Genomic DNA, 16,216 nt, shown 5'->3' on the forward strand with positions numbered 1-16,216 from the left:
CGCAATGATGGTGCCAACTTGGGCCAGTGAAGCAACGTCCTCCACAACTAGACTGAAGAACAAAACGACAGCAACTTGTCTGTTCTCCTTCCCCCAATTTCCCAGCGCTGTTCCCATCCCCCAATTCCCCAATAAAAATCTAAAAAAAAAAAAAGAAAGAAATAGTATTGAATAGCCATTCCACAGACATTTACTGAAGCCCCCTTCACATGAAGTACCCAGCAGATTGAGAGGACTTCATTCCACATTCTGAAGGAAGGATCACACGTTCCCAGGTATCTGAGGGACTGACATATACAAAGTGCTTTTCGCCTACAAGCAAAGACTTCAAAGTGTTATTTTTTAAAAGAATTTTGCAAGTTTCATGTGAAATTAAAAAAAGTAATAATACAACTAGAAAGAAGTCCACTTTCTTTAATGTAGTCCAAAAACACATGAACAAAAACAAAAGCAAACTAAACATTATCACATGAGTTCATACCACTATCTAGTTCTTCATATTAACTTTACTATTCAAACAACAGAAAGCAGGTGGCAATATAGGGATTGAGAAAGAGATAAAACAGAAAAAACCCTTTTTACCATGTTTATTCTGCACCGTGTAGAGGTGTGCTCACAGAGATGGCTTCTTTTACTTCTCCATTGGGCAGGGATTCGGTTGTATATAAAATTGAACCTGCTCAAAAGCTGAGGGAGACTAGACATGTATCCTGGTGCATTGTCATACAATTCAAACAATGGTGCAGCTACCAGCTTGTAATTTTTAGGAACTGCAAACAAGGTTTTCTCTTGAAGTTGAACCAAAAAACAAATTCTTATGTTCCTTAGGTTTGGTCATATGTGCAGGAATATAGGGATACTGAGAAGGTTCAAACTCTGGTCTCTCCAGCTACCAATGAAGCCATCAAGGACCCGGTCTTGAAGGACTCCATCTTGATGACCCAGTATCTCTGTTATTAAGTGTTTTAGCCCTTCAACTTCATCTTCTCCTGGGTTAGGTTCACCACCAGGTAATTCCTCCTTTGTGTACTGAAACCTGACTGCAACAGCGACGTCCTCATAGAGGGGCTCTTTTGTACCAAAAGGATAATTGGTAAGAGGGTACAGGTTGATGGTGTGCTCCAAGGTGAGGGGCTTGGTCTGCTCCATGTACTAGTTGCCAAACTGGTTGACCCCACCCCACCCCCCGGGGCCAACCATTGTGTGAGCAACTGGGCAGCACCACAGACATGCTGGCAAGCTTGGATACTCACGATGAGCAAAAGGGGGAGGCGGGAAGCCGTTCCCAGGGCCAGTGGCAGCTATCTGCCTCCCACGCAGAGGCCAACGCCCGCCATTTACGTCAGAGCACAAGAGGTGCCAAGTGTTATTTTTAATTGAAAGTTTACAGCCATATTTCTTAAAGGTGGCACTTCCGCTTTCTCCTGCTCTCCTGCCTCACAGCCAGAAGTGCCACCTGGAAGAAACGCCACATGGCAGAGTAGAAAAGGCGCGGGCATCTCTGTCCCCAGACCTACCACATACTGGGCATGTGGCATCAGGCAAACTACGAGACGTGTCTGAGCTTCCGTTTCCTCACTGAAACATGGAAACAAGAACAAACATGCCCACCTTCCCAAGGTTATTTTGAGGATTAACTGAAATAGATGCACTTCACTTTCTATATGTCAGTGCTGAACCTAACGGTGTTATTAATTATAATACCCAACCTTGGTACATTAGAGTCACACATCACATGACAAACTCTCCTAGACATTGCTACACCCTTAGCAGAGTGCCCGGGCTATATAGAGTAACGGCCCACAGAATGATCCTTTTCTCCTTTCCCCTCAGTGAAAAGTTAGGGAATGGGAGGAGGTTGCGGGGTGGAGAAGGACTCACTGTTGTGAGGAGGGCCTGAGCCACCAGCTGCCCAGAAGAATAACTATCAGTCATCACAAGGGATGAACTGATTGATGACCAGCCACACCCTGGCTTGTCCACCTCAGATTTCAGTGGTGGTCATGGTCAGCCCCTCTACCCGCACGCCTCCTTCCCCGTGACCTGGATATGTCCCAACTGACTGTTTGCAATGATCTGGCCTGGAGCGGCTTGGGGAAAGAAAAAAAAAAAATTGTTCTGCTAAATGCTGTGTAAAGTAATGACACTGAGAGAAAACTTGAAAGCTTTAAAGGATCTTCTGGATGTTCGCCATGAGTAATTGCCATGTTGAGACTGGCAACTAAAATAGCATTGCAGAGATATTTACCCAATTTTCATAAAAACTATTATGGCTTTATTTTCAAAGCAAGTAACTACAGAGCCATGTGGCTTGTCGGTAAATGTTCAAGTGATTAACTGAGAAATGTGGAGGTGGGTGGAAGAAGGCTGTTAGGCATACGAATTTGAGAAAAACAAAATTTAGAAAAAGATGTTTTTTGAATTGTGAAAGCTAACAGCGCTTTGGTATCCAGAATGATGTTCCGTCTAACAGTGCTAAGCTTCAGACCCCAGGAGAGAAAGGAGGGAACATTGGCACATCTGTTTCAATGGTTATTTTTGAACACGCTCAGAGGTAGGTTTTCAAATTCAGGTTTCCTTAAGAGTTAGAAATCTGGCACAGACTCAGAGCAAGCTGCAAAGCCAAAGTGCATTTTTAGAATTAGCCCTGTTGCAGGGGTGGGGTAGGAGGGTCTCCTTCCTTTCTGGCATGCAGGTGGGCCCCGCCCTCTCATATCCCTGTGGGGATTCCAGGAGCCCAGACAGGCCTGCAGGGCTGAAGCATGGGGCTGGAATGGAGCTGCCAGAGCATCCGTGGGAGTCACGAGGGAGTGGGTTAGGTTGCCTGGCTGAGGTCTGACAGACCTCCTACCCCGTTGCCAGTCACAGCCTTGCCTGTGACACTCACTGCAAAACAAATCATCCAGGGTGAAAATGGTGAGTAAGAAAATAACAGAGAAAAACACTGATGGGTGCTAGATGGGAGGGGAGTTGGGGGATGGGGGAGAAGGTGAAGGGATCAGAAAGTACGAAGTGGTAGTCACAATATAGTCACGGGGATGTGAAATACAGTTTGGGGAATATAATCAATAATGTTGTGAAGATCAATCACATAGGGTGCCAGATGGGTACTGGACTCATCAAGGGGATCACTTCATAGACTGTGTAAAGGCCTGGCCACTGCGCTGTACACCTGAAGCTGAAGTAGAATAATATTGAATGTCTATAATTAAATAAACATTGAATAACTATAATTAAATATAAATATATAAATTCATGGGATATGGAGTACAGCATAGGGAATATAGTCAATGGTATTGTAACAGCTGTATATGATGTCAGAGAGGTAGTAGACTTGGGGGGGCGGTTATCACTTTGTGAGGGGTGTAAATGTCTAATCATTATGTTGTCTTGTACACCTGAAACTAAAAAAAAAAAAGAAAGTAACTTAAGCTAGGCTGGGAGCTGGCTGTGCAACCTGGCAACCTCAACAAGACCTCTGTATGCATACTGCAAATGGCTATTTTCTGGACCCCCACCATGGAACTAGTGGTGCCACCACCACGCTGCCACCCTTACTGCCACCACTACCTCTCCCCACCATCACCACCACCAGCACCACACAGCTGGAGGGGGGGGGGCGGAGGGGCAGAACTGTATTTAAAGCCAGGTCTGGCTGGCTCCCAAGCTGGTGCTCTTCCATCCTATGTTTTATCCTGTATCCACAGTAAAAAACCTGACTTTCCTTCCAAAAACATTGGATGGGCGCATCACAGGAATACACTTTGCTACCAGCCATTTTTTATTACGTATAGCCATTCTGATCTCTTTAAAAATACAAATACAGAAGGGTATGCCTTCTTCTCTACTGGTTCTGAATGAGTGTGTCCACTTCTTCAAAGGGTTGAATGCTCAGTGCTCTATACAGACATCTAACAACCCACAGGCTAGCATGCCAGATAGGGACGAAAATGCCATTGATACAAATAGAATTTTAGATTTTTCAGGGAAAAGCCACTTGACTCCTAAGGGCTTTTTTCCCCCCTTGATGCCTGTTCTGGATCTGTGGGGAAATGTGTAAGTAAACGACATCTTGGAAGGATGAAGCAAACATGACCACATCTGAGAGCTGGTAATTTAAGACGGGTACTGCTTTCTTACAGACAGCATTCATTTAATTTTTTAAAAAGGACATTAAACTCTTAGTCTAAATTACTTTCTCTAAAAAAGTGACAGTGCTTTCAAGACAGGCTAGTAACATTCCATTCCTATCCCCATGACTTGATAATTTCTACCATGTGAAAGACATTTCCAGATGACTTAGAATCAGTATAAAATTAACACATTAATGCTAGCTCATGCAAAAATACATATGCTTAGCAGCATTTTAAGGAATCAATACATATTGTTTGAAAATATGAGATTATGGCATTGCTTTTATTGGAAACCACTTAAATCACAGCCTCTCTGCTTTAAATGTGAGCTGTTATAATTATCAGATTAGAACATTTTCTAATATTAAATTTCAATGCCAAGTTTTCCATAAAGTTGCAACCCTACAAAAATCGATCACAAACCAAACTGAGGAAGGACTATGTCACTAAAAGTAGAATCAATAGAATCATATCAGACCTGAGGAAAAAGCTGTTGTCATATAAAACATTACCACACAATAGTCACAAAAATGTTAAAATAGTGACTTGGATATTTTTTTACATTGTAAGAGGTGGAGAACTCAATTCACTTTTATAATAAAAATTATTTTGAGAAAGAAGAATATGTGTTTTCTAGAGAAAGGTTCATTCATTAGAAATAAAACTTGAGCTTCTGGGGCACGAGTTATTGTACATCCCTGTAATTCTGCAGCAAACAGGATGTACCGAGTGTTTAACACATTAATTATCATCCTTCATCAAGCATAAAACTAACAGTCAAGAAATACAGCTGCAATGGCACAATTACCAACACACTCAGAGTACACCCTGCAGCAAAGAAAACAAATGGGTTGCTTTTCATTAACAGAGCTTGGCAAACCTCTCCAAAGAAAATGTTTTCTTTCCAGCCAGAGTCCCAAAAGGCATTTAAGGGGCTATTTGCTTAGGTAAATCCAGAGAACAAATAAATCGTGAAAACATCAATTTAAATTTCAAAGTATCTATTGTCAATATACAGTGCCATTCAGGAGGAAATCATGTATATTAAAAGATGATGTGATCAAATAAAAAAATCTCAATCTAAGGTAGGTATTTAAAAAAATATATTAGTGCAAGAGGGTTGATTAAGTCAGATCATATCCTCATGCTTGATGGTGATACATAAGGTGTTAATGGTTTTCATTTTCATGTTTCATGGCATGTAAGATGATAGGCAATACGCCTCTATATATGCAGCAATGGGCTGTGTAGTAGCAGGATTCTATTATACAGGTTTGAGTCCATATGAGGAAAATAATTAGCTACTAGATTGAGATTCAAATATGACATCATAATTGAAAGCCTAAAGGGATAGCATTCAAGAGAGGTAATAAAAGCATAGTTTATTTAGTTGACTTCTGGATGCAACATTCTTGACATTACTACAATCATATTACACCTTAACAGATGTATTACTCCTACTGAGTTTGTCTTACAATTAAACCATAAATGTTACTTACACCATAATTCAAGGAAGGCTCTGGGGGTGTAAAAGAAAATGGAAAATCATCTGTCCAAAATATCTGTAATTATGTCCTGAACCACTGCCATCAAACTTGTACTAAATTCTCTGCCCAGAAATCCTCTAACACAACCAGCTTGATCCTCTCTGCAGGATAAATATCATGGCAAACATTAAGGAACCATATTTTTCTCAGCCCAGGGGGCCAAGGATATACATAAGCATTCTCCAATTCTTGTGGCACCGCTTCAATTTCATATTGTGCTTTATATGCAATTAACTCAGACCTGAGCTTCTTTTAAATTGCACTTCAGTTAGGCATCAGTTCATCTTCCACCTGGCTGATTTGTGTTATGTGCAGTTGTCTTTCGAAAGACAGCCTTTGAAGTTGTATTTATTATAAAATAAAATCTGATGCGCCTTCATGCCCTCACACCCTTTGCCTTATGAAAGAAGAATCCATGGGATTCTGCTCAGGCTTGTGTAAGAAATGTGAAGAGTGTGAGTTGTGCTAATTTTAATCAGTCTGCCTTGGTCCGGAGAGCAGCTTCCTAAGGTGCTGAAAGCAGCCGTAAATCACAGGGAAGGAATGCAGTCTTTACCCATAACGGTTGCATCGCTGATGCGATGAGGGAGGCTCTGGCTCATGGCGTGCACAACACTTGGCTGGACAAAGGAGGATACATAAGGCATGAAAGGTCCCTCCCCTGAGAGAGTCCCATTAACAGCCCAAAAAAGGGCACATTCTGAATCCATTCATGCAGCACATCAGCGAGCAAGTGACCAGCTGACACAGGGATTATGAAGAACAAACCCCATGGCCAGGTGTCCTCTCTGGAGTCAGGTCAGGTGCATCACAAGGTGGGTGGACTGCCTTGGGGTTCCTCTTGGGACATTCATTTAAAGGGCCAGAGTTTTAAAGGGTTCTGTCTTAGTATTTTTGTAGATGCAGTGACATCACAAACATCTCAAAATCAAAGAGGTGTTTAATGGCAAAAAAAAAAAAAGTATGTTTATCAAGCAAGGTGATGAGATAAAAACTGTCTGAAAAATCAGAAAGAAGGTAACTTCCAGATGAACTTTAGTTCTTTCCTGGTCTTTACCTCTCAAAGATATGACCTGGCAACCCACCGTTCTCTCTCACCATTCTTAAAATCCTTTTGCGACCCAAATCACTTCCTTATCTTGACATGCACTCACCCTCAGCTACCATTAGAGAGAAAAATAATTCCACATTCAGTGGCAATACTGAGAATCAGACATTTTTCATGTATCCCTTTTGAGTTGAGAAAACACTGAGGTTAATTTTGCTTTTTCAATTAAAGACTATTACTGCAGTCTCATGAAAAAAATCCAATTATATATTGGGCGGTACTTACAGAATACGATGCTATTTCTCAGAAGCAAGTAAGGGAGAAAATATTTTCTCAAGCATATTTGAATTTAATAATAAAAAGGTAACGAAGTGTATTAGACATGTACAACTTTTTCTTTAGCAATGTCAAACAAGTATTTTAAAGGAACAGGACCAATCATTAGGCTGGGATTCACCACAATTCATCTCCCAGTAACATGAACCCCAAGGTTCAACTTTTGTATTTGGATTGTTTTGGCTTATTGTTATATTGAATATTAATACATTAAAAAAATAAAGACTCTCTCTTTATTTTTTGGCATAGTTCTCTCTTTGACATTTTGAGTCTGTTGCAATAACGATGCTTGCTGCAATAATGATGCTTAATGCTGTTTGTGATATAAACAAAACTACTTTTCATAAGATTGTCTGATGGCCTCTCTAGCTTTCATACCTTTAATGTAGTGAATTCATATGGTTGATAGCCTCTGAAGCTCTCATGGATGGCTGCCATAGTGTGAGAAGTTTTCTCCCAAAAATGAAGCAAAGTGGTCTGTAAGGAAAGACAGTAAAGCTATTAGTGTTTCGAATGCCCAGTTCTAGTTCTGGGCTCCAGAGAAGTGTCTATGACTTTCAAGGTCCTCCAAAATATGAGTCCAGCTCATCTCTGCAGGCTCGTTACCCATTTCCCATCATGCCCCTATTTATACCCTGGGTTTCAGCCAAACTAAAGGCCTCCCTGTATCCCCAGAGACTGCCTCCCATAGCTCCACTACCTGGGGCATTCTTCTTCACTCTCTGTACTCATTCCAGCTCCATCCTCCAAAACCCTCATCATTAACAATATTCTTTTGTGACCCTCAACGGATTTAATTTCTCCTTCTTCATACCCTTAACTGGATTTTGTAGAATGCATTTCACTGAGCACACCCTGTTCTCTCCTTGAAGTATAGAAAATATAGTCAGGCCTCACTGTCTCTGACTTTCTTCCTCAACTTTAAGTTCTCTGAGGACAGGGAATCTGGTGTGAATTTTTATATTCTTTACAACTGTAGGGTTTGCTTTCCCACACTTGGTTCGTGCTTAGCGGTACTATTGATGGATACAAGCGCTAACCAGAGGACAGCAGAAGACAACAAGATCATTTGAGACAAAACCAAGTTCACTAAATTATGACAATCTGATGACTAAGTATCTGTATCATGAGAAGTACACAGAGGAGCCTTTCTGAAGGATGTGACAGAGTCTGGTACATTAAACAGAGTGGAAATTGGAAAGGTACAAATGGAGGGGCAAGGCCCTGGGGCAGAAAGCAGACCTAAGCAAGTGAAGGGAAGCAGGAAATTACAGTGTATGTACAGGGAAGAGCTAATCTTTGGTTTTATTAAACTGTAGTCCGCTAGAAAGGAGAGATGTGGGAAGTAAATGAGAAGAAAGGCATTCAGAACTTCATAATGCTCAAACTGTACTTTTCGCTCAAACACCAGTTTTCTGTTATCTAAGCCTCATGACATCCTTGGTTCACTGTAACAAACATCCCCTTGTTACCTGGTATGTTGCAAGCATATGAGACAAGAGATTGCATCTGCTGGCTCCAAGGAGGTCCACTTTTTGACACACGTCCATCTTCAATTTGTCAAAGCTTTTTTTGGCAAGACGTACTTGTGCTTGTACCTATGAAAGTAAAAGGAATCTGTGGACCTCTCAAACTCTTTCGTTAAAATTGGCCAGTGAGAAAAGACCAAGAGTGGGCTCATGTCTTTCACAGAAGAAAACACCTTTGAAAATTTCAGGCAAGTGAGATCTTACAACACCCATTCTTTACCTCCAAAGGACCGAAAGGATAGTTCTGCATATCATGATTTTATAGCGGACTTACCACCCTAATTATATTTTTCTCAGTCGAATGTTAGAATTCCTCTCCTCTTAAGGCATTCTCAAACTGACCATCGTGAGGAAAAGTTTAGAGACATGCAGGTACCAAGGGAACAATCTTTGCCCCTTGGTTTTCCTATAGTTTTTTGAAGCTGGCTTCCTCTAACCTTACATAACATGGTACATGTATTAAAAAAAAAATTGACACTGATACAATCCTATTCACTCAACAATAGATGTTGGATTTTACCAACATTGGTCTTCTTTTCTGTTCCAATCCAGGATACTACCAAAGGGAAATATGACACAGCCTAAAAAACTATCTCCACTGATAAACTCAACCTTTTATTATTGAGTATATAAAAAAAACTCAACCTTTTATTATTGAGTATATACACAAGCAATCCTCCATCCATCCCTGAGCCACAGAGCAATTCAGGGATGGAGTAAAGGTCAGGAAAAGATTCAGAAGTGTCTACTCTACACATTATTTGATAATAAAATAGAAGGTTTTAAAATTTAATACAGCTACATTAAAAATGCTAAAGGAAAAATGTCCCCTTCATCCAATCTGAAGTATCAACACATCGTATTTTAACCAGGGAAAGCTGGCCAAATATTAATTTATCTCGGAGAATTCGCACAGTTGTAGTTACCAGGTCGGTAACTGTGAGTTGGGAGTAATGACAGCTCTTTCATCACAGGATAGATACTAGGGGGCAAGGACAATGTCTACCTTGATCGCCAATATATGATAAGCACCTGGCAACCTGGTATAAAGCAGGTGCTGACTACATAATTTGTGACTGAATGAAGAAACTTTCCCGGTCATCTCCAAAGGTAAATTACCTGAGTACCATTATTAAATACAACCTTTAAAGTAGCTTTAGACGTGATCATTATATTTTCTAATAAAGATAAGCATGAAGATTATTTGATGAAACATTAATTTTTACCACTAATAATACTAATTTTTATTCACAGCTTATAAAATTATAGGGCATACTATAATAATAGTAACAATTGATACAGCTGCTATCACTTTTAACACTCTGACAACAGATACAATTCACAATCAATATAATTGATATAATTGAACAATTAATACAATTCATTGACCACCTGCCAGCGATCTTCTCTCTGGGCCTCTGTAATTCCCCTCTCTGACTGCTTCCTCTAAAGCAGTAACTAACAACTTAGCCTGCTTGACTTCAAGGCCATGCTATTCTGCCTCCCAAGCAACTTACACTACTTGCTGAAAATCAAGAGGCTCAAAATTATGATTCTACCCGGAAACACAAGTTTTCCCTATAGAGTCTATGGAATTGGAAAATAATGAGGCGGTAAGTTTATTTGACATTGTATTGACAGAATGAATACCCTACATGAATAGGGTCTTATGTCTATAGCTGTATAAAACATTTCCTAAGGATTGCTCCATGTTCTTGATCCACAGAACAGGGAAAACCAGAGAATCGAAGCCATCCAGCTCTTCTTAAACTGACCACACAGTGAGCGTAAGTAAATCCTAGAGTTCATTCGCTCCACACTGTAGAGTGTAGGCTCTTAAGACCTTGGGAGTGTTGACTACAGAGTTGAGAATGAGTTAAGTATCAGTGATTCCCTGCCTTCCTTTGAGAGAAATAAGGAGACAGAGAAAAGAAAACCCGAGTTCCCGAGGGAAGAAGTGGGCGAGAGTGGAGGGAAAGATGTTTAAGCAGCTGAGATCATCTCTGCAGGTCCCCCATTGGTTCACCAGTTACACGCCAGGAAGACCTCCTCAGCTGGGCTCCGAGAGGCATCTGTCCTCACTCTTTTCTTCTGGAGGGGAAGGAGATGTGAGCTTTCATGTATGTATTCACTCAACACATACTTAGTGAGCGCCTATTATGTGTCAGCACCAGTGCTCGGCACAGGGGTGTTTGTAAAGGAATGAGTCACACAGCAGATGGTCAACAAATACTTAAATGAATGTACATAGGCATAAGGACCCTCTGATTTTTGAAGAGGAGACAGACAAATTAGCAACTATATTATAATACAATGGGAAAAGTACAATAGAGCTAAGAATGAAGAAACAGAGGTAACACAGACAAGGGGATGATATTACTGCTGGGGCTGGAGGTGCATGGGGGTGTAGGTTGATGGCATCAAAGCCCCAACTACTGGCCTCCCAGTATCCCCACGCTTTGCTCTGTAACTTTGTAGTCTCTTATCACTCCGACTCTAGGCTTTGCATGTGACTTGCTTTGGCCAATGGGATGCTAACAAATGTGATGAGCCTGGAGGTCTGAAAAAATAAAATAAAAGCTAGCGTGCTTCCACTTTCTCTCTTGCTTCTTTCAGATGGCCATGAGACTATGCCCAGGCCAGCCTGAGAACTTGTCTGGGCTGGCCAGGTGGAGGGGTGGGAGAGGCTCGTGGGCACAACAGCCATGAGGAGGACAGCCCAGCTCTCCCAACAGATCAGCCTTCAGCCAGCTGACCCCCAGACATGGAAGAGAGGCCAGCTATGGTCAGCAGAGCCCCGCCCCGCCCCACAGCTGACCACAGACTCATGAGCGAGCCCACCAGAAGCCAGAATTGCCCTGTTAACCCACAGACTCGTGAGCAATAAGAAATTGTTATAAGCCATTGAGTGTTACAGTGGCTTATTTCTCAGCATTATTGTGGCCATAGATAACTGTTATAATTGGTAAGTAAGTGGACAATGAAGGCTTCTGAGGGGGGATATCTGAGGTGGGTCTGAAAGCAGTGACTAGGAGTACAGGGTAAATACAAGGTATCCACACACTGGCCTGCTTATGGGGAGTGTCTAGATTTTCTAATTAAATGTAAATTAATATTTTTTTCATGGATGTTGAATTTTGCTTTTGCCTTTGCATTAACATAATTAGTTACTCACAGATATTCTTGTATCTTAGGAGAAAAGTTATTTCACTTGCTTATAGCGCAAAGTTTATGAATGCATATGCTTTGAATTGTGCCCTAATTTAATTTTGCTTGAATTTTGTAAAGTAATTTTAGAAACCTAGAAGGCTTCAACACTTGACCCAGTGAGGTCTGAAAGGCCATATGCTTTGTGTGTCAACAACGATTATTAAAATACTTAATGCACTGCTGAGTTTCCAAATGTTGAGCCCTTTCGCTGCCAAACAAGGAGGATGTTACACTGTTGGGCATTTTGAATATGGTGAAGTTAATTTACTATTTCGTGCTCCATGTCTGCTCTCTAAAACACATTTCCAGTCTGCAGCCTGAAGACAAAACACCAAGGACACAGTCAGTCAGGCATGGGCCACCATCAGGAGTCCAATTTCATGTGCCTCCAGATGTACTTAAGTGAAAAATATTTTTTGATTATTATTCCTTTCAATCCCAGATAAATTATATTCAATTACATAAACATCTTGAGGAGCTCCTGTGTTTTTCAAAGGTCTTCTAAAAAGTTTTCAGTCAAATAAATGTACCCTTTGTTTATTTCTTATTTTTATTTCTGTTGCCCCACCAGTCTCCTCTTTATTCTCCAAACTCTAGGAAATGATTGCAACTCTCTTTATGCTCCTGCCTTCCTCAAGCTGCAGAAACTCAATTTACCAGAGAAAGGAGCAATGTCTTAACTGCCAAAACTACAGGGCGCTTCTCTGTACCAATTCTTCCTAGCCTGAAATTCTACCTCTTAGCCCCAACGTGAACTACATATGGTGAAGCCAAAGCTATTCATCCTCTTAGTTCCATCTGGCTTCCCCATTCAGTGGGAAAGGTCTTCACACTACTCTACAACCAAATAATTTGAGAGTAGCTTGCATTATTATCCGTGTTTTCTTTCCTTTAAAAACAAAATAAAGCAAAAACTACAATTCGACTTTTACATTTTCTTCCAGGAAATGGCTCTGCCTTCTTCCCTCCAACCATTCATTCAGCAAATATTTACTTAGCGTCTTCTACATGCTGGTACGAGTGAGTAAAATGGAGGCGGTCTCTGTCCTCATGGAGCTGAAAGTCCAGTGGGCATTTTCACATTAGTGAGGGCATAACTACAAACTGAGTGAGGTACTCTGAAGAAAAGTCACACAGTCCCAAAAGAATGATTTGCCCAGGAATCTGACTGAGGGGGTGTTCTCCAAAGAAGTGGTGCACAATCCCTATTCTGAAGGCCTGAGCATGATTAACTGGGCAAGGAGAGAGCGTACTCTAGTGGAGAGAGAAGCATGTGCAAAGGCCCTGGGGTGGAGGGCAAGAAGGCAGGTCAGTGTAGCTGGGTGGCTGAGAGAAACCAGAAGGATGGTGTGAGATGAGGCAAGAGAGCTAGATTGGGGCACATTCTGGATCAGAAGCTCAGAATTTTAGTTTTTATCCTAGAAGCAGTGGAAAAACATTGGGGGCTTAAGGCATGGAAGAGATGTGATCTTATTTTCAGTTTGAAAAGATCACTCACTGTGGTGTGGGGATGGATTGGAGGAGGGAGATGAGAGTAGGGGAGGACAGACCTAGCATCAAGGAGAGGGACAAGGATAGCTGTAGACTTGATAGTGATGCTGTATCTGAAAAAACTGCTCTGTCTTCTATGTATCTAATCACCAAACTCAGTATCATTGTCTAACTTGCCTTTTCCACCAGATGATTCTACTCCTATCAACTTCTCATGGACACCTGAGACCACATCAGAATTCTTCATTTCTTTCCCAATAAGCTCTCAATACCCCTCCCTCATTAACTTGATTTGTTCACCCCTAGTTTCTAGTTTCCTCTGAGGCAGCATCCTGCATCCAGGGAATAACTTTAAGACCAGAGACTATACCAGCTGCTTCTTTTGGCTTACTAAGGTGCCACTGGAGGAAGTCTAGCCTATCTGAAGTCACCTGGAAATAGAAGGTCAGGTCTTTGGCTTCATTAAAAGATCTTTTTTCCTGAGGCCAATGAACCAAGACCTCTCTTGAGGTTCAGATAATCACACACCTTGCTGAGTCACTTTAGTGTACTTGATCTGTCCTATACTTATCCACGCATGGCAGGAGCAATTTTGACTTTGTACTATGTACAGAAGTAGGTTTGAGTGACTGGGTGTGCATCATGAATGTGTGTGGGCCATGAAGTGTAGACTTAGGAATGCTCTACTGTTTTGATCTTCCCTCAACAAAATCATCACCCCATCTTGAAAAATGTGAAAAATGTAATCATGTGATTTAAATGAGGGCTGGTATGTTCTTTCCTAGTGCACTCCTCCACTCCCACTGACTGGCCCAGGGTTGGGCATCTTAACCCGAGTTGAGTCAATCAATAAGGCACCACGGTTGGTGGGTTAAGGGAACGCACTTGGTTCAAGCTGGATGAATCAGAACCCTTCCTTAGGAATTTTGAACTTGGACCAGGAGAGAGTAAGTCTCAATCCTTTTCTAGTGGCTAAAGCACTAGGGGCAGGAAGTCCTCGTGTCTGAGTTTCCTGTGGTGGGAAGAAAATTGAGCTGAGAGAATGAAGGTGACACACAGAGAAAAGTACAGAAGAGAGACAAAGAGCGAGCCCTGGTAGCACTCAAATTCCTGGATCCTGTTGCCCTTCCTAGGCTTACATGGGATTTCTAATTAACTTCTCCCTTTGCCTCTAAGAATTCAAGAAGAGCTTCTGTGATATGGAATCCAGAGAGTACTCATTCAGGCTGCTCACTTCTGCCTTCTTGGGAATTCATATGAAAGGCTCTACGAAGTTCTATGGTAATGACGCCTTTTCAACTTTGACAATTCCAGTTTTTCTAAAATTTATTTGAACAGAGAACCCGTCCCATTTATCACATACTATCTATTAGATACTATAAAAAATTGAAAGGAGAAAGCTCTGTTCTACAGAAGAGGAAATCAAGACCTAGATATTTATCTCACATATAAAAATTAGGCTCAAACTCAGGTTTTGTAATTCATGTTCTCTACACCGAACCACAGGACGCACGGTCATCGATCTACCATGAACCGTGCAACTCACAGTGTCCTAAGTTAGAGACATGCACAGAAGGTGTAGCTGCGATCTTGGGGAAACCTGGTCAACAATATCGGCCTTATCATTTTAGATGTAAATGTAGGGAGACCCCAAGCCACATAGTCTGAACAGAGCTTCTATTATCAGGAATCTTGCTAAGGCTCGTTAGCTCAGGCCCCTCAACAAAGTAGGAAGAAATCAGCCCATGAAATTCCCTTAGGTGCACTGTGGTCAGCGGAGTTCCCATTTTCTGGAGAAAATATATGCAGAGATGGTATCTGCTTCATTTTGTGCTGTAACCCCTCATCATCATCATCGTCACTGCCATTTTTAATCAGCTTTAATGTATGGGGTACAATTTAATTTTAGGTGTACAATTCTATAAGTTCTTAGACAAATGTATACAATCATGTGACTACCACCAGAATTATGATCTTTAACATTTCTAGCACTTCAAAAAGTTCTCATTGCAGTCAATTCCTTTCCTCAAGTCCCAGCTCCTGCCAACTACTAATCTGCTTTCTTCACTATAGATTAGTCTTTTCTCGAGTTTCATATCAATGGAATAATACGAAGTAGTCTAGTCTTTTTGTGGCTGGATCCTTTCATTCAGCATAATCCATTTGAGTCTAATATCATTGCATGTGCTAGCAGTATACGTTCTTTCTTATTTCTGAGCAGTATTTAATTGTATGGATACAATTCAATTTGTGTATTCGTTTGGGCTGTTTCCAATTTTGGCTATTTTGAATAAAGCTGCTGTAAACATTTGAGCACAAGTCTTTGTGTGGACATGTTTTCCATTACTCTTGGGCAAACAGTCTAGGAGTAGGATTGCTGGATTATACAGTAACTGTGTGTTGAATTGTGTAAGAAACTGCCAAACTGTTTTCCAAAGTAACTATATCATTTTGGTTTCTCACCAACAATGAATCCAAGTTCCATTTGTTCCATATCCTCATTAACACTTGGTAATTTCAGTCTTTTAAATTCTAGTGGATATGTAGTCATAGTTATTATGGTTTTAATTTGCATTTCTCTAACGACTAAAGATGTTGAAATTCTTTTCATGTCTTATTTGCCACTGATATGTCTTTAGCAATGTACTTATTAAAATCTTTTGCCTATTTTTAAAAGTTAGGTTTTTCTTTCTTATTACTGAGTTATGAATCCTTTATATGTTCTGAATATAAAAACATTATCAGATGTAAGTTTGAAAACATTTTCTTTAAGTCTGAAACTTGCCTTTCATTTTCTTAATTGTGCCTTTTGAGGAGAAAAGGTTTTTAATTTTGACGGCATTCCATTTACCAAGTTTTTCTTTTATAGTTTCTGGTTTTTGTGCCTTACCCAAACTTTCCCCAACCCAAGGTCACAGAGAT

General features: G+C 40.8%; 1 protein-coding gene and 1 pseudogene across 1 annotated transcript in view; both read right to left on the minus strand.

The window, feature by feature from the left end:
• Positions 1 to 16,216, minus strand: part of ICA1 (islet cell autoantigen 1) — a 123,833-nt gene that overhangs the window by 34,620 nt on the left and 72,997 nt on the right. Inside the window, exons 4-5 of the mRNA XM_019665295.1 lie at positions 8,537 to 8,662; positions 7,443 to 7,541 (exon numbers count right to left, since the gene is read on the minus strand). Coding sequence (XP_019520840.1) covers positions 7,443 to 7,541; positions 8,537 to 8,662 — 225 coding nt within the window. The remainder of the gene's footprint in view (positions 1 to 7,442; positions 7,542 to 8,536; positions 8,663 to 16,216) is intronic.
• Positions 206 to 1,231, minus strand: LOC109394798 (cleavage and polyadenylation specificity factor subunit 5 pseudogene; annotated as a pseudogene).

Source organism: Hipposideros armiger, unplaced genomic scaffold, assembly GCF_001890085.2.
Source record: "Hipposideros armiger isolate ML-2016 unplaced genomic scaffold, ASM189008v1 scaffold_438, whole genome shotgun sequence".
NCBI lineage: Eukaryota > Metazoa > Chordata > Mammalia > Chiroptera > Hipposideridae > Hipposideros > Hipposideros armiger.